Source organism: Euleptes europaea, chromosome 5, assembly GCF_029931775.1.
Source record: "Euleptes europaea isolate rEulEur1 chromosome 5, rEulEur1.hap1, whole genome shotgun sequence".
In the NCBI taxonomy this organism is placed as follows: domain Eukaryota; kingdom Metazoa; phylum Chordata; class Lepidosauria; order Squamata; family Sphaerodactylidae; genus Euleptes; species Euleptes europaea.
In genome coordinates, this window is record NC_079316.1 from 89,215,556 (window position 1) to 89,242,600 (window position 27,045).

Consider the following 27,045-nt stretch of genomic DNA (forward strand, 5'->3'; position numbering starts at 1 on the left):
ACAGCAGCTACTGCCACATCCGGCTTGATGTCACTTTTTTTCGTAGTAAAACCACTTGTCCACTGGGGTTGGCGGAAAAGGATGAAGAAAGAAAAAACACCGTTAGTATCATTATAGATCTGAAACATTGGTAAGGTATCGCAAGCCACCATGACAATTTGAAATGACTTTCACAGTCACAGGGCCTAATTTCCTTCTAATCTTCCCTCCCATACGTTTATAAAGGGAGAGTATAGAAGCAGCAAATCAGAGACTTATGCCCCATGGAGGTATAAAGTTGCAAAATAAAGGAACTGCCCTGGAACAGCTTCAGGGAAGCTTTGCTTGGCACACATCACACCTGTATCTGACATTACAGAAGAAAGGCGTGGCTTAACATCTATGGGCAACTTGTGTGTGTGTGTGTGTGTGTGTTTAAAGAACATGAACAGGGAAGAGGTAATAAAAGCAGACTGGAAAAACTGGGTCCTAGACCAAATATGTTTAAAATATTTTAGTATTAGACCCTGTGCCATAGCTTATAAAAAGGTGAACATTGAATGGTTATCAATTCCTGTTGTTAAGTAGTACTGCCAACTAAGCATGGAGATCTTACAAGTTATGACGCAGAATAGGTATAATTAATTCCAGGATTTCTAATAGACAGCAATCCTATACCATTCTCAGATTGTCTGAATTAAGGAAGCTTACCATCAGTTGGTATTGGATTGGCAGGTCCACAGACTGGAACCTGAAAAGGAGATCACATCAAGTACAGAATTATTGTTCTAAAAGGGTAACTGTGTTAGTCTCTTACAAAAGAAATAAACATGATCTCAAAGGTCATACAACCAGCCATCATTAATCAATCATTTACAATATGTAGGTTTACTGCGATTCCTTAAATACTTCACTTCTCAGAATTCAGCTGTTTCCCCAGCATTCAGTTAGCACCCCAAAGTGGTGCTAGCTGGAGAAAAAACCAACAATTTCAATATTTGCTGTATATTCACTGTTTTAACTGCTTGTTTGAAGAGTTTATCCAAAAGAACAGCTGAATGAAGCTTATAACTAAGTAATCATGTTCCAGGGATTTAAAAAACATTCACCTGCATTTCAAGTGCCAGTGGCAAAAGTTGTTCTAGGATAAACTAATGGCAACAGAATTGTAATATGGTATTTGTCCCATGATTACCAAATTCTTAATATGGGGTTTCAGCCGATGTCTTAATGCGTGCCCCTGTGGCAGAAAGGAAGTCTTGCTTTAATCTCTCCAGGGCATAGGTAGGCCCCCTTGTTAAATCACCCAAATTCTACTGAGCATCCTCTAGATTAAGACTGGGCTTTTCTTTTAAAACAACAAAAGTCAGAGCTAAGCCTCTCAGAGTGCTGTATTCTGTAGCAATACCACAGTCAGTAGCTTTTCTGCACTGGTGTGGAATCACAGAAAAGATACAGCCCCTGCCAACTAGAATGGTACCCCAACACATCAAGAGTACGTGAATTAACCAGACTTGCTTACCGCTTCCACAATAGCTTTAGCAGTTGCTTGATTGCAATGGAAAGGACTGTCTGATAACGTTGCATTTGTGCTAGAAGAGAAACGCAATGGTAAAGATAACCAACTTTTCTCAGGAGTACATAGCTCAGCATGGGAATCTTGAAAAAATACCCAAAACAGTTAGCAAGACATAATCAAGCATTTGTACTGAGCAATGCATCGATCTACAGTAACTGCTGCATTTGGAGCAGAACAGTAACTTACCAGTTCATTTCTCCCCCCTCTTTCTTTTTATATATTAGAGCTTTCCAGCAGTCATGGGTGCCTTTGATGATGTCTATTGCAAAGTCCTAAAATTTTAGAAAAGGAAAATGAAGTCCCGTGCCTCTTATAAATAGTTATGATGCAACAATGCTTTGTGTTAAGAATATCTTCTGGTGTAAGAAAACTTTAAGATACATTTGTGCAAACATAGCATTCTACCCGGTCCAATTCCAGTTCCTCCCCGAGTTTTCCAGCCTTCATATTTGTTTTCTCTTCATAGGTGCTTCATCCTTTTGCATTCTGAGCTTCCCCCACCAACACAGAGACACACACTATTTCAGGGATCGTGTGTACAAACTTAGACTTATGCTTTTGATTCCTTATTGTTTTCTTATTAATGCAGAACAGCAGCAGGCTTAAGCTGTCAAGCATCAACAGGCTTTAGGTAGCATACACAAACTCCCACCTTGTCTTTAAATTCTTCGTTGAATGCGAATTTGTTTTCTGGCTTCCCATCAGGCACCTTATATCTTCTAAACCAATCCACTGTAGCTTCCAAATATCCAGGTTTAAGCCTCCTGACATCATGAATAGCTGACCAGGGTGGGAGGGGAGAAGCACATATTCATAATCTAGTCCAAAAGGATAGCTATGTGGCATTAAGCACCCCACTAACAATATCAGTGACTATAAACTGGAGGGTATGTGGCCCAGATTCAAATACATTCTCTCCCCACCAAAAATGTATGTTTCTTAATAGCTCCCTTTTAGTAAAGGTTTGTAGTCTGCCCTTCTGAAGTTCACAGTAGCCATTCATACAGAAACTTGGAGGTGTTTAAGAGGACTGGCAATTTTGTAGAACTTCTGAAGCACAGGTATTTAAAAAATAAACACAGTGCCCCAAAATGTACAAATCTATAGTAGCGTTATTCTGATTTCCTAGCAGTTGCAATGTTTGACAGTCCCACTCAATCACCATAAGTAGTCCACACTGTGATTCCAGTTTAAGGCACCTAGCCACACACTATCCATATCAACATTTCATTAAGTGTAGAAACCCAAGAAACAGGCACAAACAGCAAAGGATAATTTTAAAATAAGCTGCTTCTTACAACGGTGGTGGTGCTGTATGAGTACACACTGACTGGGAAGTCCTCCCAACGCTGAGTGATTGGGGATGGGGGCTAGGTACAGAGGTTTCTATAGGTCAGACGGTACCAAAAACACCTTCTTTCTGATTGGCCTCTATCTAGAAGAGTCTCTTGTAATGCCTGCTCTTGCTGCAACAACCTAGAACTGGATTCTCTTTTTTGGAATAGTAACTTCAACTTCAGTTACAACAAGAATTGGCTCAAGTTCTCCAAATCTGACTTGGTTCAGATGATGGGGATACTACAGAATTTTCTTACACCTTCTTCGATCTATGCATGCAAATTCACATTCAACACAGGAGGAGCAAGATTTCCGTTATCCCCTTCCCATAGGATTTGAGTTCTGGCAGTGGTAACAGGCTGCCGCACAGTCTACACGTTTGGGAATATGCTGTTCTCATTAAACAAACATCATGCCAGCCTTGCTCTGCACAAAGTCCTCAAAATGCCACAGGGAGGGTTTAAAGGGCTTTTTTTTTTTAGTAAGAGGAAAAAGCAAAAGACGTGCATGCCCCCCTTGTTTCTGGGATACTCACTGTCATAATTGGCAGCTTCAGGGTCTTCAACATTGATTGCAATGACCTTCCAGTCTGTCTCACCTTCATCAATCAATGCCAGCGTACCAAGGACTTTCACTTGAATTACTTCTCCTCTGCTGCACACCTATAGGAGGAACACTTACTCAAACCTCAAGTTCTTAAGACTAATAAGCCAAAATAGTTAAAGCTGAAAGAAGCATAGCTCATTGCCTATGCAACTGTTCAGCAACATGCTGAATTGTTATGAGTTTTGCCTAGAGTAAAGGTAGCCTATGGCTACCTTTGGATTTCTGACACTGGATGGTGGGTGCAATCACAAAATGGCCACTGTGGTAAGCGGAGCCACACACAGAAGAAGCTCCAGCACAGGGGACAAGAGGAGTAATTTTTAAAAGTACAGTAGGAAAGAGGAGTAAGAGAGAAAATAAAACCAGCACCATGCCAGGAAAGGTGTTGGTTGGCACCATGGTGCCCATGAGTGCCATGTTGGGGACCAACGCTATAGTATTTGGGAACTAAAAAAAAAGTAATTGCTATTGCACTGTAGCAATCTATTGCCACTTATCTATTTCCATTTCAAATTTTAGTTCTGAACTCAGTTTTCATTTTTAAACGTGAACGTCTACAGCTTTTCATTGTGGAGATATAAAGGAAAAGGTCAAAGCAGCTTTGGTCCCTTTTGTCTGGAAAGGAATGGGTTGGAGAACGTTCAAGACGACTGCAGGGATATTATTTGTAAGCTGATCCTGTGCAATAGTGCATATGTAAACCAAAAAGGGGTGGTGGGTGTTAAGTCACCATGGCAGCTGCAATGACCATGTACCAAAGAAGAAAAGAAGGGGGTGTACAAAGGCAAAATGGAAGGCAAGGAAACAAATGGTGCAGAGGGGAAAAATTCTTTAATAATTTTTACAACCCCTACGTGTTTCTCGTGCAGCTTCATCAGGGGAAATCTAATAAACAAGAAAATAGCACAAAACAATAATATAAACATATGTGATACATGATTAAAACATTTAAAATATATAGAAAATTTATACAGACAATTCACTGAGCATGTAGAGTGCAATATCTAACTACATCTTAATATTGAGAAAAATAAACAATATATACCATATTGTAAATTTAGAAAGAAATCACATTTTAAATTAACGTTAATACTGACCTTTCAGATTTTTTTTAAAAAATGTATTTAATCGTGTATCACATATTTTATATTATTATTTTGTGTTATTTTCTCATTTATTACATTCCCCCTGATCAGCTGCATGGGAAACGCACAGGGGTTGTAAAAATTAAAGAATTTGTTTCCCTCTGAACCATGTGCCAAAGAGTCAACTGCCCAGCATGTGTGGGAGGGAAGAGTCAGCAAATAGAGGACAGTAAAAACAACAAACCCCCAAGCCTCTGTCACCAATACGCATGCCTTTGCATTCACAGCAATGATGAAAGAAACACAAAGAATCCTCACTTAAGCAGCTTAAGAAAACCTCTCCAGCTCTCTAAAGATTCCCAATATGGCTTGCTACATAGACCAAATTATTAACCACTAATATGAACTCTTGAGCTCAGATCACATGTCATAGTCAAATCACAGTTTGGTCATTTATTCCTGAACGCTAGTCTCACATGTCACTCTTCCTCCACCCACACTCATGTTCTGTCCCCTCTGGAAGACGCCGGTTTGCAATTCTGCCAACTGGGCAAACCAGTTTGTGCAAAATACAGCTTGCACTTTTAGTTGCCAGGCAAATCATTTTGTGCAAAGCTACAGTTTGTCTGGTTCACAGGTAACAACAAACCGCAGCTTGTTGAGAAAGGGAGGCAATCCAAACATGACTGGGAAGTGAAGGGGAAAGGAGCATCCCAGCCAATCAGGAATCACCTAAACCAGCTGACTTTACCATATTTAATTATAGTACCCTAAAGATAAGTTTATAGCAACAGCTGTTTGAGAAGCCAAATTAAATGAAGCATTCAGTAGAATGGGAGTTTCACTGATGATCACAGATTATCTTTCACACAACCAGCACCCTCAGTGTGAGAATGTGGTTACCTTGGTTCCAATTTCACAAACGTCAATTGGATCATTATCTCCACAACAGCCAGTATTTTCATCTTTATGTCCAGGATCTTCCCATGTCTAAAGGGAAAAAAGCAGATCAAAGTCTTAAATATATAGATGTGTACTGCCTTATCCCTGAACACAGGGCAACTTAAATAATTACTATTTTACATTATTAAAGAAAGCAATTACATTGATTTCCACCCCTACCCCCTGCCTTGAAGCCTCGAAACCGCTTGCTGCAAATTCACAGCCACTCAAAACAGCTGGCAGTAGCAATTTCTCTTGTTAGAAGAATTGGTTTTTATACTCCGCTTTTTCTCCATCTTTAAGGCGTCTCAAAGCAGCTGACAGTTGCCTTCCCTTCCCCACAACAGACACCTTGTGAGGTAGGTGAGGCTGAGAGTTCTGAGAGAACTGTGACTAGCCCAAGGTCACCCAGCAGGCTTCATGCAAAGGAGTGGGGAATCAAACCCAGTTCTCCAGATTAATCGGACCTAGGAGATACTTTCTACAGACTAGCGGTAAGCCATTTCCTCAAGTACATGACGCATTTAATACTTCTGTAAGTGAAGTTTGGACATACTTGCTCATGTGAACACAAGGCCAAGAACTTGCATGAGACTCGCAAGCATGAACATTTAGAAGAGTGGCAGCTTGCAGGGAATCAGGAAGACTATAAGGCTAGGGAAACAATGATCACCCTTGCTAGAGGGAAACTGTTTTTTCTGATTGCTTTAATAGAAACTGACCCAACTTCCCTCCAGGTCAGAAGTAGAATCATTACAAATTTGGCAAAACTCCCAACTTAGGAACATTCTACACAATAGCATTTGTTTTAGTATCCTTGCAAGCTCAATTCAACTGGAATCATAAGGCAACCAGCTTGAAAGCAGTCAGAAGTATTCTTCACAGATCAACACAAACAACATTTACACGAGAACAGCAAGCGAAAGCAGAATCTGTAATCGAACTTAGGAAGCCTCAGAAGAACACATGTTAGAAGACAGGTATGGCAGTCTAATAAAAACGTGCAGAAGCTGGAAATCACAATGCCAACCAGTGATAAAGATGTGCCTGACAATGTCATCAGTCTCATTCCCCTGATCCTTTCCCCACATGAAACATTAGAGAATCTTACAGCGGGTACAAAACAGCAAGAATACTGACAGATTGATAAGGGACAAGGAGCACACGCATCTTGGATGTACGTTGCCTGAACCCATTAACAGGCCACAGTACAAAAGCTTGTGCTAAGTAGTTAGTAGGATCCAATCTTTGCCAGTTCCCCTCCTCATTACAGCCCCGATGCCACATGAATTTTGTCCATGCAGAACCTGTGACTCCAAACCAGGCCTTTTGGGGGTCAAAGAGATCCTCCTCTTTCTACCTTTTGCCATTAGTGGAAAAAAACTGGCTGGATCCAAACCAGTGTGACACAGCTTTAGAAGACAAGGTTCTAGAGCTGTGTAAAATAAATTAATAATAATAATTCGGTAAATTTTGGGTTCGGGTTTATTGGGCCCATTTTTTTCTGGTAAACCCGGAATAAGCTAAATGCCCATACCAGTAAATTTCAGTATTCGGCCTATTTCTGGGGTTTACTGAAAATTTCAGGCCCATTATAGCATATGGGGATTTTTTTCAAAGTTCCTGGGGGGAATTTTTGGAGGCAGAGTTCCCAAATGACTCTCCCTAAACGGACACCGAAGTTAGATGAACTTTGGGATGGGGGTCCAATTTTACAGGTCGCAAAGGGGTTGCCCCCATCCTCCAGGCATTTGCGAGCCAAGCTGTCCATTGGTTTTCAGGTTCAGAAGTTCATCGTTGCCAAGGACTGCTGGAAAGAGCAGATAGCCAAGCTGGTGGCGCCTCAAAGTCTGGGGGCTGCCTTCGTTTCTGGGGCGCATAGCATGATGTTCATGCAAATTAGCTTCCAAATGGAGGGAAAAGGCTTAAATACAAGAGAAATAAGGCACGGAAAACATTCCTTTTGGTGGCAAATGAAACCCTCTGAACAGTCCTTTGTTATGGTAATCAAAAATCAGATTTCAAGAGATGGTCATGGTGCGGGGAAACGAAGCCTCTGCTCTGCTTTTTGAAAGCAGGTTTTCACGAGGTGTGTGTGTGATATTGGAGCCAGCTTAAGTCTTGACCAAAGGGGCTGTCTGAAGGAGATTGCTCATCCATGTGGATAAAGAAATCTCCTTCGGAAGCCTGGTGGTGTGAGCACCTGTTGAAGCTGGCTCTTTTTAGTTGGAGAGTATATCCCTCCGGACGGGACTAGGTGAGCCCCATCTTTTAAAAAACTCTAATGTTTTATCCATATCAACCCACTGAATGGTGATGAGTACTGATGGTTGTATGGTTGGAAGGTTGGTCAGACCAAGCTGGCTCCAATTACACGATTCCCATCTCAAAAGGGCCCCAACTATGGGGTCCTAACAAAACAAGTTAAAAAAAAGATAGAAAAATGGGAGAAAGCACAGAGCTGTGCCTCTGAGCGAAGGTGTATAGCCAAACCCGAAAAAGCCGAATAATTATTAATTTTTTGGGAAGCACCTATTCGGCTTCATCCCCAGGTTTTGGCATTCGGGAAACCCGAATGAAGTCGAAAGGACTAATTTCGGGTTTATTTTCAGTTCTGGTTTATCGATATGCACAACTCTACAAGGTTCCCTTATACCAAGGGTCACCAACAGATACCCACAGATACCTTTCCTGGTGCCCACCAAGTGTTTTTAGAAAGTGGGCAGGGCCAGGTGGGATTTTTACCCAGCAAGGGTTCTGACTAGCTGTGCTGATTTTTTAAAATCCTTGCCCTGGCAGCAGCTGTCAGTACAGCACAAGGATCTTCACTGTGGTGGGTTAATAATGGGGGTGGGTTCCGCTTCCTACAGCACCCATTTTGTGGCTGCGCCTACCATGCTATATCAGAGCTCCAAAGGCGTCTGCAGGCTCAAAAAGGTTGGGGACCCCTGCCCTATTCTCTCGAGGAGGCCCAATTAATGTTCTAAAGGTTCAATCGATATCCAGCCTATCCTTCTAGCAGCACTGGCTCTTCAGGTGCTCAATAAAGTTAAAAAGTCTTGCATGTTAGGAGAATGGGTTTCTTTGCAGCCACGATGTCCCTTGGAGCACAAACAACCTGCTTGTTTACAACACACAGGGCACTCTCGTCTTTCTCCTGAGAGTATGACAACTACTCAGCTGTGTAGTGAAAACAACTTTCCCCTCATTAGCGTTAGGAAAATATCAGACAGACAAAATATTGTTTTGCCAACTTGGTACACTAAAATTTAACAATTCCCAGAACAGCACAATAAACACGAATGCTCAACAACTAACAAGACAGAATAGGCACAGTATATTAAGGTACCTGTGGAATAGCACCATAATTCCAGATGTATCCCTTGTGAGGAAATACATTAGCAACGTAACGTAGCTTTCCTTTCTTCACATCTTGCTTAATTGGGTTTAAAGGATCTTTGGTTGCAATCTGAAATGAAATAATTCACTTAGTGTAGCACTCATACAGATGTGCCCGTTCATCCTTTCCACATTACTTAGCCAGATGAATAGGAGCTCTGAAAACTCAGCAACTGTCTTAATAATGTTGACTGCTGAAGGAATCTGTTTCCCCAAGAAACATCTCCTGTATTTTGTACTTTATTAGCATTGTTTTACCATTATTAACAAACCTATACCACAAACCAATGCATGCTTACTCTAAAGAAAATCCCACTGTGTAGCATCTTTATAGGTTTACAGCCTTAGAAAACTTGCTAGCATCAGTACTTTGATCCATCTAGAATATTTTTATTCTGCTTTCTCTCCAAAGAGATCAGGGCAGCATACATGGCTCTCCCTTGTCCATTTTATCCTCACAAAAATCCTGTATGGTAGGACAGGCTGAGAGAAACACTGGCTCACCCATGACCCCTCTTTTCATGGCAAAGGCAGACATGTCAGATCGGAAATCTTGATCCACAATGGCTATTTCTTTAGCCAACAAATGGATTTTGGCTGTTTCCACAGGGGTATTTTTTCCTGCATGGAAAGCAGAGACACCCTGAATTAAAGGGGAATGCCCACGGGACTTTGTGCTCATTCCTGAACATGATTCCTGGTGCTCCCAGGAATTTCCCCTTTAATCGGGGGGGGGGGAGAGGAGATTCCCCTCTTGTTTAAAAGAGAGTCTTCTGAGTGGCTGCAGGGGAACGTCCCATGCAAATGCTCCCTCCGTTGCCCCTACAGGAAGGGGGAGACAGAGCTAAGGTCCACTTTCAAAATGGTGTAAAGCAGCTTGCTGCCCCCACCCACCTTTAAAGGGCTGCACTGTAATGCTACAGTGTGTACGGGGTGTGTGTGTCTGAGGGGTCTGGTGGAGGGCCTGGGTGCAGCTGCCAACTTACCTGCACTTTTGCATAGGCACAACGGGAGGAGAGCAGCAGGCTCAGGGAGAGGATGCTGTTCCCACCCATTCCTGCCTGGCGTTACTGCCACATGGCAGGGATGTGAAAATGCACACCTGTGTGGAAGCAGCCATGGACAGTGAAGTAGACTATTCAATAAAGCTTAATACGAAGTGTAATAACTCCACAGCACTCAGTACCAAAACAGAGCAGAGTTTTAGAACGTAGGGAAGGCCTGATCTGGGCCCTGCTAGGTAATAACCAGCCACAGCCAGCAAACAATACAACAAGTCAAAAGGTAAATTAAAGAACAGGCTTTTCCCTTAAGTGGTCAAGTTAAAATAATTAAACAATACAATAATTCACCCAATTCACAACACCCCATGATATAACACTAGGAGAAAGGCAAGGCACAAAGTACAGTTTCATCAAGGAATTTACCTCCATCTTAGCATTAGTCCATCGAGGTACTTCCACCACCATGTTGAATAAATTCTGAAAAGGACAAGCCGGGGAGATATATACACTATCACTGTAAGCTAGACCTGAATACATAATTACATAATGATGTTATACAATTGATAATTTCCCTTTTGCATAGTAGAACTGATGAATTTTGATAATTAACTGGACATGGCAAAGCAGTGAGTACAGGTTATTCTTCCAAGAACAGTAAAAGATGGAATCTCTGAAAAAAGTGACTATTTGATCATTGGGGCAGGTAGATGGATGATCCTGCCTTTGAGTTCCCTCCAATTCTAGTTTCTACTGTTGACAGAACTGGGGCAGGAGATACAAAAATAAGCCCTACTATACTAACTTGTGGCAGCCTTTAAAGGTACATTTCCCTTTGTCATTTAGTCTAGTGCAAGAGTCCATCATCTAGTCATAAGCACATATTAAAAGCGTAGGGCTCAAAGTTTAAGGAGCATTACTGTGATTGACTTAATTTGCAGTAAAAGATTTTATAGCTCACAGAGAAACTTTCTGTGTTTACTTAGCAGTGATATAAGCAGCAGACTGTTCTCCTGTAAAACAAACCAACTACGTCTTGACAAAGTAATCACAAGACAGACCCGCCCCCACCACAGCTCTGAACTGCTGCAAAATCGTTCATGCACCCCGACACCTATACCCCAGCCGCCTTCACACTCAAATGTCCCCCGCTGCTTCTATCCTGTCTGGGCCTTGAACCCTGGAGGTTAGGGAGAGCGGTTCTCTTCCTCCCTTCGGCATAAATGCAGATGATGGGCTACCTTGCTATTAGCCTTCTTAAGATGGCCAAGAGCCACAGTTTGGCTACCCCAGTACACCCCCAAGAACTGGTGCCCAGAAAGATGACGGAGGAACTAGCCCTGACAGAGGCAATGGTAATTAAGATTATGCATACAGTGCAGTGAGGGCCAGAGACCTATTTCATTTATACTCTGCCTTCCTTCCCAGTGGAGACCCATATCAGGTCATGGGGTTCTCTGTTTTATCCTCACAACAACCCTGGTGAGGTAGGTTGGGCTTAGTGTGTGTGACTGGCCCAAGGTTACCCAGTGAACTACCATGGCAGAGTGAAGATTGGAACCTGGGTCTCCCAGATCTTAGTCCAACGCTCTAACACAGTGGGACTTACTCCTTGACTCATGGAGAACCACAATTGCAATTCCCACCAACCAAAAGAGCCACATGATTACTGTATGCCCTGTGGCTACCCCCAAACACACACATATACGACAATACAAGATATAGCTACTAATATTAAATATGTAGCTATAATATTTTTCATTACCAGAGTACCAGAGAGCCAGTGTGGTGTAGCGGTTAAGAGCGGTGGACTCTGATCTGGAGAACTGGGTTCGATTCCCCACTCTTCCACATGAGCAGCAGATGCTAATCTGGTGAACCGGGTTGGCTTCCCCACTCCTCTACATGAAGCCAGCTGGGTGACCTTGGGCCAGTCACAGTTCTCTCAGAACTCTCTCAGCCCCACCAACCTTGTGGGGAGAACTCTCTCAGCCCCACCTACCTTGTGGGGAGGGGAAGGGAAGGCGATTGTAATCCGGTTTGAGAAAGTCGGCATATAAAAACCAACTCTTCTTCTTCTACCTCTACACGTCTCTACTCACCACTGTACAGCTAGCCAGCACTTTTGTATCTGGAGTGAGGGGATTCTCTTTGCCTTCTCACTCTCTCTGCAGCATAAAGCTCAGAAGGTGGGGGAAGAGGGTGAGATTGTCAGGGTGCCCAGAGGACAGCAAGCAGATTATGGAGAAAAGGGAGTAAAAACCACCACCACCACTGTGGCCAGCTTGCTCTTTTCCTGGGTGACTGCCACCACTGTGCTTGTGGTTCTGCTCTCTCTTCTATGCAGTCAGTCCACTCTCTTCCTAGCAGTTGCCCAGATACTGGGATGAGAGCACGTAGTTGGGAGCAGTTCTTGGAGCGAAAGGATCTTTACTTGGGGCCTCACGGGTCAGGGAGGAACCATCCTCGTCGCTCTGGCACCAGCCAACCACAAGCTCTGCCAGGCGATGGCCTTGCCCACTTTGCTGGGGCACGGGGCAGGTCCCACAATGGGAACAGTGCTCAGAAGAGCCATGAGTGGCAAGTCAAAGAGCCACATTGAGCTCCTAAGCCACTGAATATCACGGAGGGCCAGCGTGGTGTAGTGGTTAAGAGTGGTGGTTTGGAGCGGTGGACTCTGATCTGGAGAACCGGGTTTGATTCCCCTCTCCTCCACATGAGCAGTGGACTCTAATCTGGTGAAACGGGTTGGTTTCCCCACTCCTACACATGAAGCCTGCTGGGTGACCTTGGGCTAGTTACAGCTCTCTTACAGCTCTCTCAGCCCCACCTACCTCACAGGGTGTCTGTTGTGGGGAGAGGAAGGGAAGGAGACTGTAAGTCGGTTTGATTCTTCCTTTAATGGTAGAGAAAGTCAGCATATAAAAACCAACTCTTCTTTTCTAACCACTATACCATACTGGCTCCACTTTTGCTACCATGTTTTCAGAAATTTAAGATTAAAAAGCTATGCCTCAGGTATTTTTTTTAAGCTATAAAGAAGAGACTCAAACAAACAAACAAAAAATAACAAAATGCAACCTTTCAGCTCCATCCTGAACAAGACCTAGCTAATCTCTTGGCTCCCCAACTTTTTTGAGCCTGCGGGCACCTTTGGAATTCTGATAGCCACAAAATAGCTGCTGCAGCTTACCTTCAGTCACACAATGACGATCTTTATGCCATGGTGACAGCCAAAATAGCATACTTAAAAATCCGCACCATCAATCAGATCTCCAATGGCCAATCAGAAGCCTTGCTGGGCAAAAGCCCTACCTGGCCCTGTCCACTTTCTAAAAACACTTTGCAGGTGCAAGAATAGGTGGTAATGAGCACCATGGCACCACATTGGGGATCCCTGTCTTAGAGGCTCAGCCACAGATGCCAGCTATGTGGATCCACGGAACAAAACAAGAGAATTAGGTGTGAACTAGCTTCAGCTTCATCAATAGCAAAACTTTTTCGGAGGGGGGAGAGTCACTTTTCTTCCTTCAGTAGGGAAAAAAATTAAGACATCTATAAAATTATACAGGCATGCGACAAAACAAGATTCTGTACCCCTCTGGGCACCTTTAGTTCCTAGAGCAAAATACACTGCAAATTACATTCCCTAGCTGGTTGGTAAAATGTTAGGTCTCAGGGAGTTTGACTTCATAAACATTTCCGCTTTAATTACAGATAATTATGTTTAATCTGTTTGATGAGAACTTCTTTTTTCGATATCAGCATACGGATGCAATGAATTCTGCAGGGAAGGAAGGCCAGAGTGTGTGGTGAAATAATCTTGACTGTGGCTATTTTCTGGAGGCAGGAGATGCTTCCAGACTAGAATATGCAGGTATCAGAGTTCCTACATACAAGAAGTAGATTAGCTTTGCCATGCTCTGGGCAAGCACTAAATTCTAAAATACAGAAGGCTACAGTAAAACCACATATACTAAAAGAACATAATGAGAACAAGAGTAAGGTACTGATAAACTTAGCAAACTGCATGATACTTTATAATCCTCCCAAGATCTGAAAAATACCAGGAATAGGGTGCAAGAGTCATCGGAGGTAAGATTAAATAATGTAACCTTTTGCCCTAAACTTGACTCCCTAACAATGCTGCTACTGAACGTGTGCAGAACCCTGGAGGCTGACCTGGAGAGCCATCCCTGCAATAAAAAGAGAGAAACGTGAAGTCTAGCTTTGCAGTACATTGTTTGGTCCCCGGCACAATAAAATGCTTGCTTTTATCCATTATTTTTTAGACTCCCCTCTCAAACAGATAAGCAAGCTGCATGCCTCCTCCGAACAGGCAGGATTCTTCTCACACACAGAAGCAGTTCTGCTACTGCAAGGTGACCCTTGGGTTTCACTTCCCCCGTTCACAAACCTCTAGCATCCAGCGCAGTAAACCTCTGCCCCCTGGGTCAGGCAAGCTCTGGCAAATCCTTTTGCCGTTGTTTATAGCCACCAGATGATGCCTGTAAAGCCATTTTATTTCTTTCAAAGTTATCTTGATAATAGTCACTCTGATACTTGGACACATTTGTGACAAAGCAAATTTCTAAATATACACCTATTGCTCACGATCCCTACTGTCGCAACTCTGCAGAACAACTCCGCTCTTTACCCTTTTCCCATACACCATCTGAGGTTGATATCGTTTGATTCTTTGCCACCAAGATGGGTCTCTCTGCTGGGCCTAGAAATGCTACTTACCAAATGGTGTATGATAAAAGATACTTGTAGCACACATACATGCTTATTTTAAACAAATACTAATTTTCACAATGGACAAAAGTGGACCTTAAACGTTACTTAGGTACTCCCTTGACTTTACAAAGTTTTGTTTCAGAAAGTCCATGTCTTAAGGGTTTAACTTGAATCTTCACAGGGAATATGCCGCCGTGGCCAACCCAAGTCTCGCTCAACATCTTCCCAGTAAAAAAAATGCATGACACAGTTAAGGTTTTCACCTCTGCTCTAACTTATGGGCAGCTGCTTGTAGAACTGAATGCAAAAATCACTTTTTAAAGTACATATTCCAGGAAGATATGCACTTAAACCATGACTTTCTGCATTCAGGGTGGTTCACAGATAACATAGCTGCTCCCATATATTTAAAACAGTTTTATAGAAGGTGAAGAGGGAGAATCTTGAGATGGTATTTAGGAGTAACAAAGTTTCACTGCACCATAATGAACTGCCAGACAAAATTTGATAAGGTGTCTAGGAGAATGAATGTACACCTGCGATCATACAAATTCACAATAAAAATAAGCAAGGTGGAAGAGAAGAAGTGGGGCAGTGCTAGACTCCTAACCAGATCGATCATATAGTATCTCAGCTCTCTTTAATACTGTACACAATTCTGAATTTAAAAAAATGCCCTAGGGAGTGATGAATAACTGTTACAGAACCCTGAATGCAGGCTGGACATTTTATATCCATCTTCTTGTGTAATTATCGGTAGGAAGCTATGAGAGATATGGCTTCCCTAGGCACAGTCATAGATTAAGAGCCAGAATCTCAGCCTCATTTGTGCATTCCACTCAGCCCTGACTTCCAATCAGATTCCCTGCTCCTGTTTGACCGAACTTCTCCAGGTTTGCCCTTATAGTCACAATTCTGAATCTAGCTGGTTTTCTTTCCATTTTCCTAGCTTCCTTAAACCACACACCCAGCCTTCCTGACTGCAATGAATGTTCGCTTAGCACACATTTCTTTTACAATTCAGAATCCAGCTTTACACTCATATGAATAACTACCTGTCCTGACATGACAAGGGTTTTAGCAATCTGTTAGGGCAGCCACAATGCTTCTGAAAAGCTGAAGCTGAAAAGCCATTGTCAGAGCCCGCTTGGTCCACAAGAAAACTTTGGGTGAAGGTCAAGCACAAAATGCACAAAACTGGGGAGTGAATCCTCACTGCCCAGAATAACAAGCCTCCACCAGCTCCTCTAAGACTAGCCCTCAGCTGAGAGACCAAGGGACCAAGCCTCCAGCCTTAAAAAAAAAAGGTAAAGGTCCCCTGTGCAAGCACCAGGGTGGTTTGCCAGTGCCTTCCCCAGTCATCTTCCCTTTACCCCCCAGCAAGCTGGGTGCTCATTTGACCGACCTCGGAAGGATGGAAGGCTGAGTCAACCTCGAGCTGGCTACCTGAAACCGACTTCCGTCGGGATCGAACTCAGGTCGTGAGCAGAGCTTGGACTGCAGCTTACCACTCTGCACCACGGGGCTCCTACCGGGTGTTAATCAAGAAGTCAGGACCTTGCAAGTTGAGTTCCATGAACAATTACTTGGTATCTGTAGCCAAAATAGACCAAGGTACTGGATTTAGACTGAAGTCTCAAACCCCAAATAACACCCCGGGAGTATAATTGAAAAGGTTTATTAAAAGAAATGTGCAACTGTATACAAATATAGAAAATAATAAAACCAAACTACTATCCTAGAATATATATACAGGCTTTAGTTCTCTGACCCAGATGTAACTTGGTCAGACTGAAAGTACAAGGTCCAGATAGAACTCCAAGTCCAAAATCCAAGAAGCAGGTATTTCAGCCAAACTATGCCCAGCCTACAGTTAAGAGGATGGCCGGAAGGAAGACCTGAAGGAACACAGTTAAATTGTTTAACTCCCTGCCCCAGGATGTGGCGATGGCTGCCAACTTGGAAGGCTTTAAGAGGGGAGCGTACATGTTCATGGAGGAGAGGGCTATCCATGGCTACTAGTAAAAATGCATACCTATTCTCTCCAGGATCAGAAGAGCATGCCTATTATATCAGGTGCTGTGGAACACAGGCAGGACAATGCTGCTGCAGTCGTCTTGTTTGTGGGCTTCCTAGAGGCACCTGGTTGGCCACTGTGTGAACAGATTGCTGGACTTAATGGGCCTTGGTCTGATCCAGAACAGCCTTTCTTATATTCTAACAACTTTTTTCCCCCAAATGTACAGCCTGCCCTCATCCCCAACAAGCCAGGATCAGGGCGGGTAACAATAATTAAATACATAAAAACATCAAACATCATTATAACATCAGCAACCTCAATAGAGATCAATAAAACATCATGATTCACTCATAAAATAGGTGGCCTTAAATTTACCCAGGTGCTACCATGTAGCGAGATATCAGCAGGTTACCCCCCACACACACAGATGTCAAGAGTGACATGAATGAATGAAGAAAAGGAAAGGTAGAGCAGGGGCTGAAGAAGTCACCAACCCCTAGAAGTCTAGGAATAAAGGAGTCCTTTCTCCAGCCTAACTTTGAGTACTCTTTGCTCAAGCCATTCATTTGTTTGTCACGTTTAGTTTAAGCAGCATTGCTTAAGAAAGATGCAGGGAGCTGACTTTGTCAGGCACAGTTATAGTCACCATGAATATATAGAGAAACGGCATTTGCCCTTTTGATGGAAACCAAACCAAACTGGTATCTAGTAACAAAATCCCCTTTATGCACTCGGCAAGAGAAACCAAAACCCTGGTCAGAATATAATCACGCGAATTATTACCTGGTGGGCATCTGCATACATTGGAATGTCATGCAATGGAGAGATGTATTCTCCTTTCTCATCCTCTGGAAAACAAAAACAAAGAAGTGATTAAGAGCAACTCCTCAGTTATAGTTATACATGCAATTGTAAAATAAGCCTCAAGTAGCATGGCTAGGATCTTCAGAGAATTTGAATAAGGCCCTTTTTGACCAGTAAATTCTTATACCAATGAAACCATTGCAATGATTTGTATGTCTTATGAAATTCAACCCTTTTGTAGGGTATTTTTTTAAAAAGCATTCCGACCCTGCCTTTCCATCTTACTCAAGATCCCTAGTTAGTATATAATGTAGAATCAGTACTACCATAAAAATCTAAGACTGTCCCCTAGACTCTGCCTCTAACCAAGATTCATTCCTATCAGAGAGATCATCAGCAATTCAGCACAAGTGTCCTTTGACACACGTGTGACTTACAACCCCCACAGCCATTATTCACGTACCCACTTCATTTTTTTTGTGCTGTCAAGTCACAGCTGACTCCCCCCCGCCCCCAGGATTTTTAAGGCAAGAGATGTTTGGAGTTGGTTTGCCATTGGTTGCCTCTGCTTCACAACCCTGGTATTCCTTGGAGGTCTCCTGTCCAAATACTAGTCAGGGTCAGGACTGAGAATATGTAACTGACTCAAGGTCACCCAGCAAACTTCCATGGCAGGAGTGGGGATTTGAACCTGGGTTTCCCAGGTCCTAGTCTGACACCTTAACTTCTACACCACGCTGGCTCTCACCCTCTCCCATAGCCACTACGACCCAGACCAACCAGCTCCAATACCAACAGTTTAGGCAGATTTTGTGACCCTTCGCACCCAGATTTAGGCTGGTGTCGGGCCTGGGGGTAGCCCTGCCCACTGCTCCTCTTCTGCCTCTTCTTTTGGTACAGAGCATTTGGCCCATCTAGGCATTTCAAGAGTTCAGCATGAAGGGTTAGGTACAAAACACCCCCCAAATGCTAAGTCGTGATGAATATTAAGGCCAGAGGCAACCTGGTACAAGGGCTGTCACTTAGAGGAGGGCAGGGAGCTATTCCTGTTGGCAGCAGAGGATAGGACTCACAATAATGGGTATTAATTGATTGTAGAAAGGAACCGGCTGGATATTAGGATATATTTTTTTTAACAATAAGAGTTGTTTGACAGTGGAATCGGCTACCTAGGAAGGAGATGAGCTCCCCCTCACTGGCAGTCTTTAAGCAGAGGCTGGACAAACGCTTGCCAGGGATGCTCTAGGGCTGATCCTGCATTGAGCAGGGGGCTGGACTAGATGGCCCCTTCCAACGCTATGATTCTAAGATTTCAGCCAGCTATCAAGTACACCTTAATTTGTTTAAATTTATACCCCACTTTTCTCCTTGATCGGGGACTCAAAGCAGCTTTCCACATAGTTCCCCCCTCCTCCACTTAATCCCCACAACAACAATCTTGTGAGGGTAAGGTTAGGCTGAGAGATTGCGTCAGGCCTCAGGTCACCTGGCAGGCTTCCACAGTCGAGCGAGGGATTTGAACCCGGTCGGTCCTACACTCGATCCACTACACCACACCAACCCTGTGCCTGTTATGTTGCTACGCTGCAACATGTTTCTACATGCAAGATAGTTTGAACAACGTTACAACTTGTCTAAACATGCCACAATCCCATTACCTCTGAGGCCACACACCATAATTCCATAATTTTTAGGCCAAACAATCACAGACATCCCCAACTAATTTTCTGTGCTAATAAACACACCTGCGATAGGCATTTATGAATCTGAAGGGCTTTGGTGAGGGATCTTTCCATTTAGATCCTTTTAGGTGCTGATCAGGTATGAGACACCCAGCAGTTAACGCTTTCCATGTGGTTAAAATATGCACAAGCGATGCAATCACATAGGTTATCACCATACAAAAACACTCCCACACACTCACGTGGAGTACACGTGTGAAGGGGGCATTAGCTGCATCTAACAGAAACATCCTTTAACATCTCTGGCATTTCTAGGTAGCAAATCTAGAAATGCCTAGAAAGCAGCTGTTTGTCAAAAATAGGCCATGCTGGATGGCTCAATGGCTTGATTCGTTATAAAGCCATTTGGAATATTTCATTCTGATTTTGTAGCCAAGTAAAACAATGACTTGCAAGGCTCGTAACCGTCTTTTTGCATTCTCAACGCCGTCATGAGTAACAAGTCTTTCAACTCTACTCGTAAGAAAATACCCTTGCATAAATTTGTTCTCCTCCTCCTTTCACGCGGTGTTTACTGGAACAGGCAGTTCTTTAGAGCTTGCCTCATAAAGAAAGTGAAAGTTAGTTTTCCTAGCACCAAGTTTTTGGAAAGCCAATCCAAAGTCTTTGTGTTTAAAAATAGCAAAAAATAAAAATAAAATAAAACAAAACATTTGGCATGGCAGGGAAGGAAGTTGATACAATGTCAGGATATGTTATCAGTTGGAATTGCTGTGCTTTTTGAAACTGATGCTTTGATCAAGAAGCATTTCACAGTATACTGAAAATTCATATGGCTTGTTTGTACCCCTCTGCAATTTTTAAGTGTGACTTGACGGCGTGTGCACACACACAATAGGAACCTTAAACAGTAAAGTCCATTCATTATACATCATCTCAAAGAATAACTTTTCATCAGAACAAACTCCACATGCGCTCTGTTGGACATCAATAGGAATTTGACTGTACAAGCTCCAAAACAGAAAGTTACTCTGGTTAGTATTAGACCCATCTTATGTGTGTGTAAAGTGCCTTCAAGTCGCAGCCGACTTATGGCGACCCCTTATGGGGTTTTCATGGCAAGAGACTAACAAAGTTGGTTTATCAGTGCCTTCCTCTGCACAGCAACCCTGGTATTCCTGGGTGGTCTCCCATCCAAATACTAACCAGGACTGATCCTGCTTAGCTTCTGAGATCTGACAAGATCAGGCTAGCCTGGGCCATCCAGGTCAGGGCCAGACACATCTTAGTAGCATGCATATCCTAAATCCCACAGCATATTGTCCTACCAAGTTCAAATCTGTCACCCTGCCTGCAGAAAGGTGTCAGGGATTGATTCCTTTTGTTTAACTCAATGCAGGATCCCTTGCAACAGACAATAGTGAAACAAGCAAAAAGCTGATTAACAAAATGTAATATAATATGTTCCAGGATGAGGTCCCAGAAAGAAAGCAGCGTAGGTGGAGAGTGCCGTCAAGTCACAGCTGACTTATGGCAACCCTGTAGGGTTTTCAAAGCAAGAGATGTTCAGAGGTGGTTTGCCATTGTCTGCCTTTATGTCACGCCCCTGGTATTCCTTGGAGATCTCCCATCCAAATAGCAGCCAGGGCCAACTCTGCTTAGCTTCCGAGATGGGGGAGGGGGCATGGCTCAGTGGTAGTGCATCTGGTTGGCATGCAGGAGGCCCCAGGTTCAATCCCTGGAATCTCCAGTTAAAGGGACTAGGCAGGTAGGTGATGTGAAAGACCTCTACCTGAGACCCTGGAGAGCTGCTGCCAGTCTGAGTAGACAATACTGACTTTGATGGACCAAGGGTCTGATTCAGTATAAGGCCACTTCATGTGTTCATGAGATCAGGCTAGCCTGGGCTATCCAGGTCAGAGAAAGAAAAGTACAGAATAGTTATTAACCCTTCCTCATTCTAAAAGAGAAATTCCCATGAGCATAAGATGACCACAGATAAAACCTTGTGAGCCATCTTGCATGTCACAGATACTTGGATGCTACCTCTGTGAAGAGCCAAAACATTCCATAAGGAAACCTTTATGGTACTCCCTCATTTAGAAAGGTGGAGAAAACCAAGGCTAATTATGAAGGAATCTCTATCTACATTAGGTGGGCGAGCAACAATGCAGCAAATGAATTTCATCATGGGTAAGTGCAAGGCAGTGCAGGATGGAAAAACTCTTAACTACAAGCATATGCTAATAGGGCCTGACTTGGTTGAGACAGAGATCAGGGGGTTGTGGCTTGATAAAAATGTCAACTTAAGTGTGTGGCAGCAGTGAAAAATAAATTGACAAAACGGTGACTCAGAGCCTTGCCTCTGAGTAAGCACAAGAAAAACACACAGGTGTGCACCAGGGAGCAATGATGAACAGTGGAACTATATGAGGAGAAACTGCTCTCACATAGCTGTTTGCTATATTCCTTTTACTGCAGTCAGACTGTTCAAGGGAGTTTATAAGAACACCTTCCAAGAATAAATACTCAAAGAAAGGAAGCCCAGGATTCAATTTTGGCATGAAAGGTAAACTGCAAGAGCAATTTAATGTCCTCTTCTTCCTTAAAAACGGAAAAGGAATCCTGATTTGCTGGGCAGGAGTGTAAGTAATGAATTCCCCCTAATTGTGCAAGAGGAGAGAAAAGGGGATTGTGTAAGGGATGCCTGAAGCAGTCCTTCATCCAAGCGGTCCAGTTTACGAATCAGCTTATTTCTTCTGATCCAACAAGAACACTGAAGTAAACATTGGTGAATGTCCTTTCTTTACCAAAGCCACTTTTACCTGCACAGTGAAAACTGAGGCTCTCTGGGGTGTGGCAACACCACGGAGGAATGAAAATCGCCTTAAAGGATTAGACTGTAGGAGGCTTTAGTTTTACAGCCACCTCCGCTGCTGATATCTGACAGTCTGGTTAGACTTTAAACTCAACTGTGTTTGCTATGCAGGGGAGGGGCAGAATGACAGCTGCTCCCCAAGTCCTCATTTGCCAGTTGCGGTCTCATTGAGCAAGATATGGAATTTCCTCGAAGCCCATCCCACCACTTACGGGCCCCTACCGCCCATGACATGACGCCATAATTTCCCTAAGGGCACCAACTATTTCACTCCTTGAAGATGCTCCAAAACTAGACATAAGTCCTGATCCATTCTAAGTCCTCCCATAAAAGCAGATGCTTTATACCATGATAGTACTCGAAGATACAGCCACGGTTACGTAACATGGTTTTGTGACCTTTTAGCCATTACAAGCTGGCAGCATAAAGTCAGGAGCAACAATGAGCTCATACTGGGTAATTTGCAATATGAATGCCTGAGTTCATGTGTGCAACCCTAAAGGTCCAACAAGCCAATCCATGCCACACAGACTTCATGGCAGTCCTCATTCCCTTTCTCACTAGAAGAGCAGCAAAACTGAGAGTTCAACAATATGTCAGCATCAGGCCAAGAGACAGAGCTTACTTTTCCAGATGCGTGAAGTCCACGTTCATGTGGTAAGATATATCTATCTGCTGCATGAAGTATATCTGCTTCATCCATCTAACAAGGTGAGCTCCAACTCACAAACACTTAAGCTGCAATAAATGTTGTTGGGGCTTTAAGGTGCTATTGGACACATTTAATTTTGCTTGCCAGGTATCTCAGAGGAGAACACCTGCCTTCCTCTATAGCTTGAGGCCCCTCAAAGATTTGGGCAGTCAAGCATCCTTCCACATTCTCCCATCTCCCTCTAGTTCCCCCAACAAGCAGGCATCCTGTTCTCTGGTTTTAAGAAACCCCATAGAAGATTGACACAGGCACTATTTTTAAGGAGACAGACAGGCCTGCGCTGGAAGCTACATATTACAACACTCAGCCAACTCTCAGATGGTAACATTGGTTGTGGCATGTCCGAGCATGGGAGAGGACTCTATGTACGTGCTCAAAACTATTTTTATGGCTTGTCGTTTCTTTAAAAGGCATAGCCTTCTTCCAGAATGAGCTTTCACAGACAAGAGGCTGTTTTTTTCCCAATTGTGCTTATCCTCCTCTCCCTGCTCTTATCCACTGGGATGAAATGCTGTCAACCTTTGAAGCGCCACTAGAGCCCTACTTTAGCATTTGCAGAGGTCCCTGCAAACCATGCCCAATTGCCTTGCCGCAGCCCCTATCGTAGCCCTGACTAAGGAAAGAAGGCAAAAGATAAACGCTTTAGATTAAATAAAAGGTGCAGGAGGTCGGCGCTTGTTCACTATACAACTTCCCCCTCCCCAACTGCGGAAGAGGGGGAGGGCCTCAGACAGCATGGCAGAGGCGGGATTTAAAGTGCCCTACCCCTTGTGCACACCTCTAGGCAAGGCAACCCAAGAAGAAAAGGACGGAGTAAAAGGAGATGTATAGAGGGTTACCGCATTATGTATTCCCAGCAATGTATTAAGAGTTTGAAAATTTTATAAAAAACATCGCTTTAAAAGGGTTTTTGGATACCACGGCTTATAAATGGTTGGAAGGCGTCTTCACAGCTAAAGGGGCCAAACAAAGTGCGAGCAGTACTTTTTAGAACGTTTTCAAACTCTTAATACATCGCAGGGAATACATCATGCGGTAACCGGTGACCGCATTATGTATTCCCAGCAATGTATTAAGAGTTTGAAAACGTTCTAAAAAGTACTGTTCGCACTTTCTATGTATTCCCACCGATGTATTAAGAGTTTGAAACTGTTATAAAAAATACTGTTCACACTTTCTATGCATTCCCAGCGATGTATTAAGAGTTTGAAACTGTTGTAAAAAAATACTGTTCGCACTTTCTATGCATTCCCACCGATGTATTAAGAGTTTGAAACTGTTATAAAAAATACTGTTCACACTTTCTATGCATTCCCAGCGATGTATTAAGAGTTTGAAACTGTTGTAAAAAAATACTGTTCGCACTTTCTATGCATTCCCACCGATGTATTAAGAGTTTGAAACTGTTATAAAAAATACTGTTCGCACTATGTATTGCCACTGATGTATTAAGTTTGAAACTTACAAAAAAATACTGTTCGCACTTTCTATGCATTCCCACCGATGTATTAAGAGTTTGAAAACTGTTATAAAAAAATACTGTTCGCACTTTCTGTGTATTCCCACCGATGTATTAAGAGTCTGAAACCGTTATAAGAAATACTGTTCGCACTATGTATTCTCACTGATGTATTAAGTTTGAAACTGTTATAAAAAAATACTGTTCACACTTTCTATGCATTCCCAGCGATGTATTAAGAGTTTGAAAACTGTTATAAAAAAATACTGTTCGCACTTTCTGTGTATTCCCACCGATGTATTAAGAGTTTGAAACTGTTATAAAAAAATACTGTTCGCACTTTCTATGCATTCCCACCGATGTATTAAGAGTTTTGAAAACGTTATAAAAAAATACTGTTCGCCCTATGTATTCCCACTGATGTAGTAAGTTTGAAACTGTTATAAAAAAATACTGTTCGCACTTTCCATGCATTCCCACCGATGTATTAAGAGTTTTGAAAACGTTATAAAAAAATACTGTTCGCCCTATGTATTCCCACTGATGTATTAAGTTTGAAACTGTTATAAAAAAATACTGTTCGCACTTTCCATGCATTCCCACCGATGTATTAAGCGTTTTGAAAACGTTATAAAAAAATACTGTTCGCACTTTGCTTGGCCCCTTCGGCTGCAAAGACGTCTTCCGACCATTTATAGGCCGTGGCATCCGCAAACCCTTTTTAAAGCGATGTTTTTCCGCGTGGAATCCCCAATGCGGTGATCCCGCGCCGAGCTCGGCTCATGAAGCCAGCAGGGCGCAGGACCAGCCAAGCCCTGCTGCGGGCGGCTCTTCCCCGCGCGAGGCAGCCCCCCTCGCCACGCCCACCCGCCCAGCAGCAGCAGCTGCGACCCGAGCAAAGCTGTTCCCGCCAAGCCCTCCCCGCCCCCCGCGCAGGGACTCACTGAAGAAGAGCCGGTACTCGAGGCTCTGCGGGCAGCCGCGCTCCTCCGCGCCATACCCGGCCATGACGCCGGCTTCCCCCACCCGCAGCGAAGCCGACCATGCAAAGAGGGCCGGGCGCTTCCCGGCGGCCGCCGCTGATTGGACAGCCGCCCTCCCGCCCGTCGCCACGCCGCGCAGGCGCACACCCGCTCCCCTCTTGGGAGCCCTCGCCCCCCACCGCCCGGCGGCCGCCGGTGGCGGCACTGCGCATGCCCGGAGGGGGTGGGCCGAGCCTCCCATAGAGATAAGGAAAGACGGGAGTTGCTCGAGGTTTTGTTCCGGTGAATATTTGCCGGAACACCAGAGTCCGATTGCAAATATTCCGGGGAATGTAGAGTCCGATTGCAAATATTCCGGGGAATGTAGAGTCCAATTGTAAATAGTCCAGTGAATATAGAGTCCAGTTGCAAATATTCCGATGAATATAGAGTCCAGTTGCAAATAGTCCGGTGAATATAGAGTCCAATTGCAAATATTCCGGTCAATATAGTCCCATTGCAAATATTCCGGTGAATGTAGAGTCCCACTGCAAATATTCCGGTCAATATAGAGTCCCATTGCAAATATTCCGGTGAATGTAGAGTCCCATTGCAAACATTCTGGTGAATATAGAGTCCAATTGCAAACATTCCGGTGAATATAGAGTCCAATTGCAAATAGTCCGGTGAATATAGAGTCCAATTGCAAACAGTCCGGTGAATATAGAGACCAATTGCAAATATTCCGGGGAATGTAGAGTCCAATTGCAAACATTCCGGTGAATATAGAGTCCAATTGCAAATAGTCCAGTGAATATAGAGTCCAGCTGCAAACATTCCGGTGAATATAGAGTCCAGTTGCAAACATTCCGGTGAATATAGAGTCCAATTGCAAACAGTCCGGTGAATATAGAGACCAATTGCAAATATTCTGGTGAATACAGAGTCCGATTGCAAATATTCCGGTGAATATAGAGTCCAGTTGCAAATAGTCCGGTGAATATAGAGTCCAGTTGCAAATATTCCAATGAATATAGAGTCCAATTGCAAACATTCTGGTGAATATAGAGTCCAATTGCAAACATTCCGGTGAATATAGAGTCCAATTGCAAATATTCCGGTCAATATAGAGTCCCATTGCAAATATTCCGGTGAATGTAGAGTCCCATTGCAAATATTCCGGTGAATATAGAGTCCAGTTGCAAATATTCTGATGAATATAGAGTCCAATTGCAAATAGTCCGGTGAATATAGAGTCCAGTTGCAAATATTCCAATGAATATAGAGTCCAATTGCAAACATTCTGGTGAATATAGAGTCCAATTGCAAACATTCCGGTGAATATAGAGTCCAATTGCAAATATTCCGGTCAATATAGAGTCCCATTGCAAATATTCCGGTGAATATTTGCAATGGGACTCTATGGCTGCATTCGTTGGGTTGGTGGGCTTAACTTTTAAAGTTGGTTTATCGAGATGCTATCGGGCTGCTGGAAGGCCTCTGGGTCAGCAGACGCCGTTTCCTCCCCGCACAGCAATTCCAGTAATGGAGAGACCTGCATTGTCTTCCGCAGCCTGTTCTTAGGGTTGCCAACCTCCAGGTACTAGCTGGAGATCTGCGATGACAACTGATCTCCAGCCGATAGAGATCAGTTCACCTGGGGGAAATGGCCACTTTGGCAACTGGACTCTATGGCATTGAATTCCTGCCCCGAACCCTGCCCTCTTCAGGCTCCGCCCCCAAAATATCCCATTGTTTCCCAACCCTGAGTTGGCAACCCTACCTATTCAACCCTACAGGGATGCTGTGAGGATTAAATGATGAACGATGCCGCCACCCTGGAGGAAGGGCAAGATAAA

At 43.5% G+C, this 27,045-nt stretch overlaps 1 protein-coding gene across 1 annotated transcript; it reads right to left on the reverse strand.

The window, feature by feature from the left end:
• On the reverse strand, positions 1-25,232 carry PPA1 (inorganic pyrophosphatase 1). Its single transcript, XM_056850356.1, has 11 exons — positions 25,169-25,232; positions 17,473-17,537; positions 10,356-10,409; positions 8,879-8,998; positions 5,491-5,577; positions 3,432-3,558; positions 2,211-2,338; positions 1,745-1,830; positions 1,502-1,571; positions 691-730; positions 1-62 (listed from the first exon to the last, which is right to left on the reverse strand). The coding sequence occupies exons 1-11, from the start codon at positions 25,230-25,232 to the stop codon at positions 31-33; spliced, it is 873 nt and encodes a 290-aa protein (XP_056706334.1). The 3' UTR covers positions 1-30.
• Positions 25,233-27,045: the final 1,813 nt, after the last annotated feature.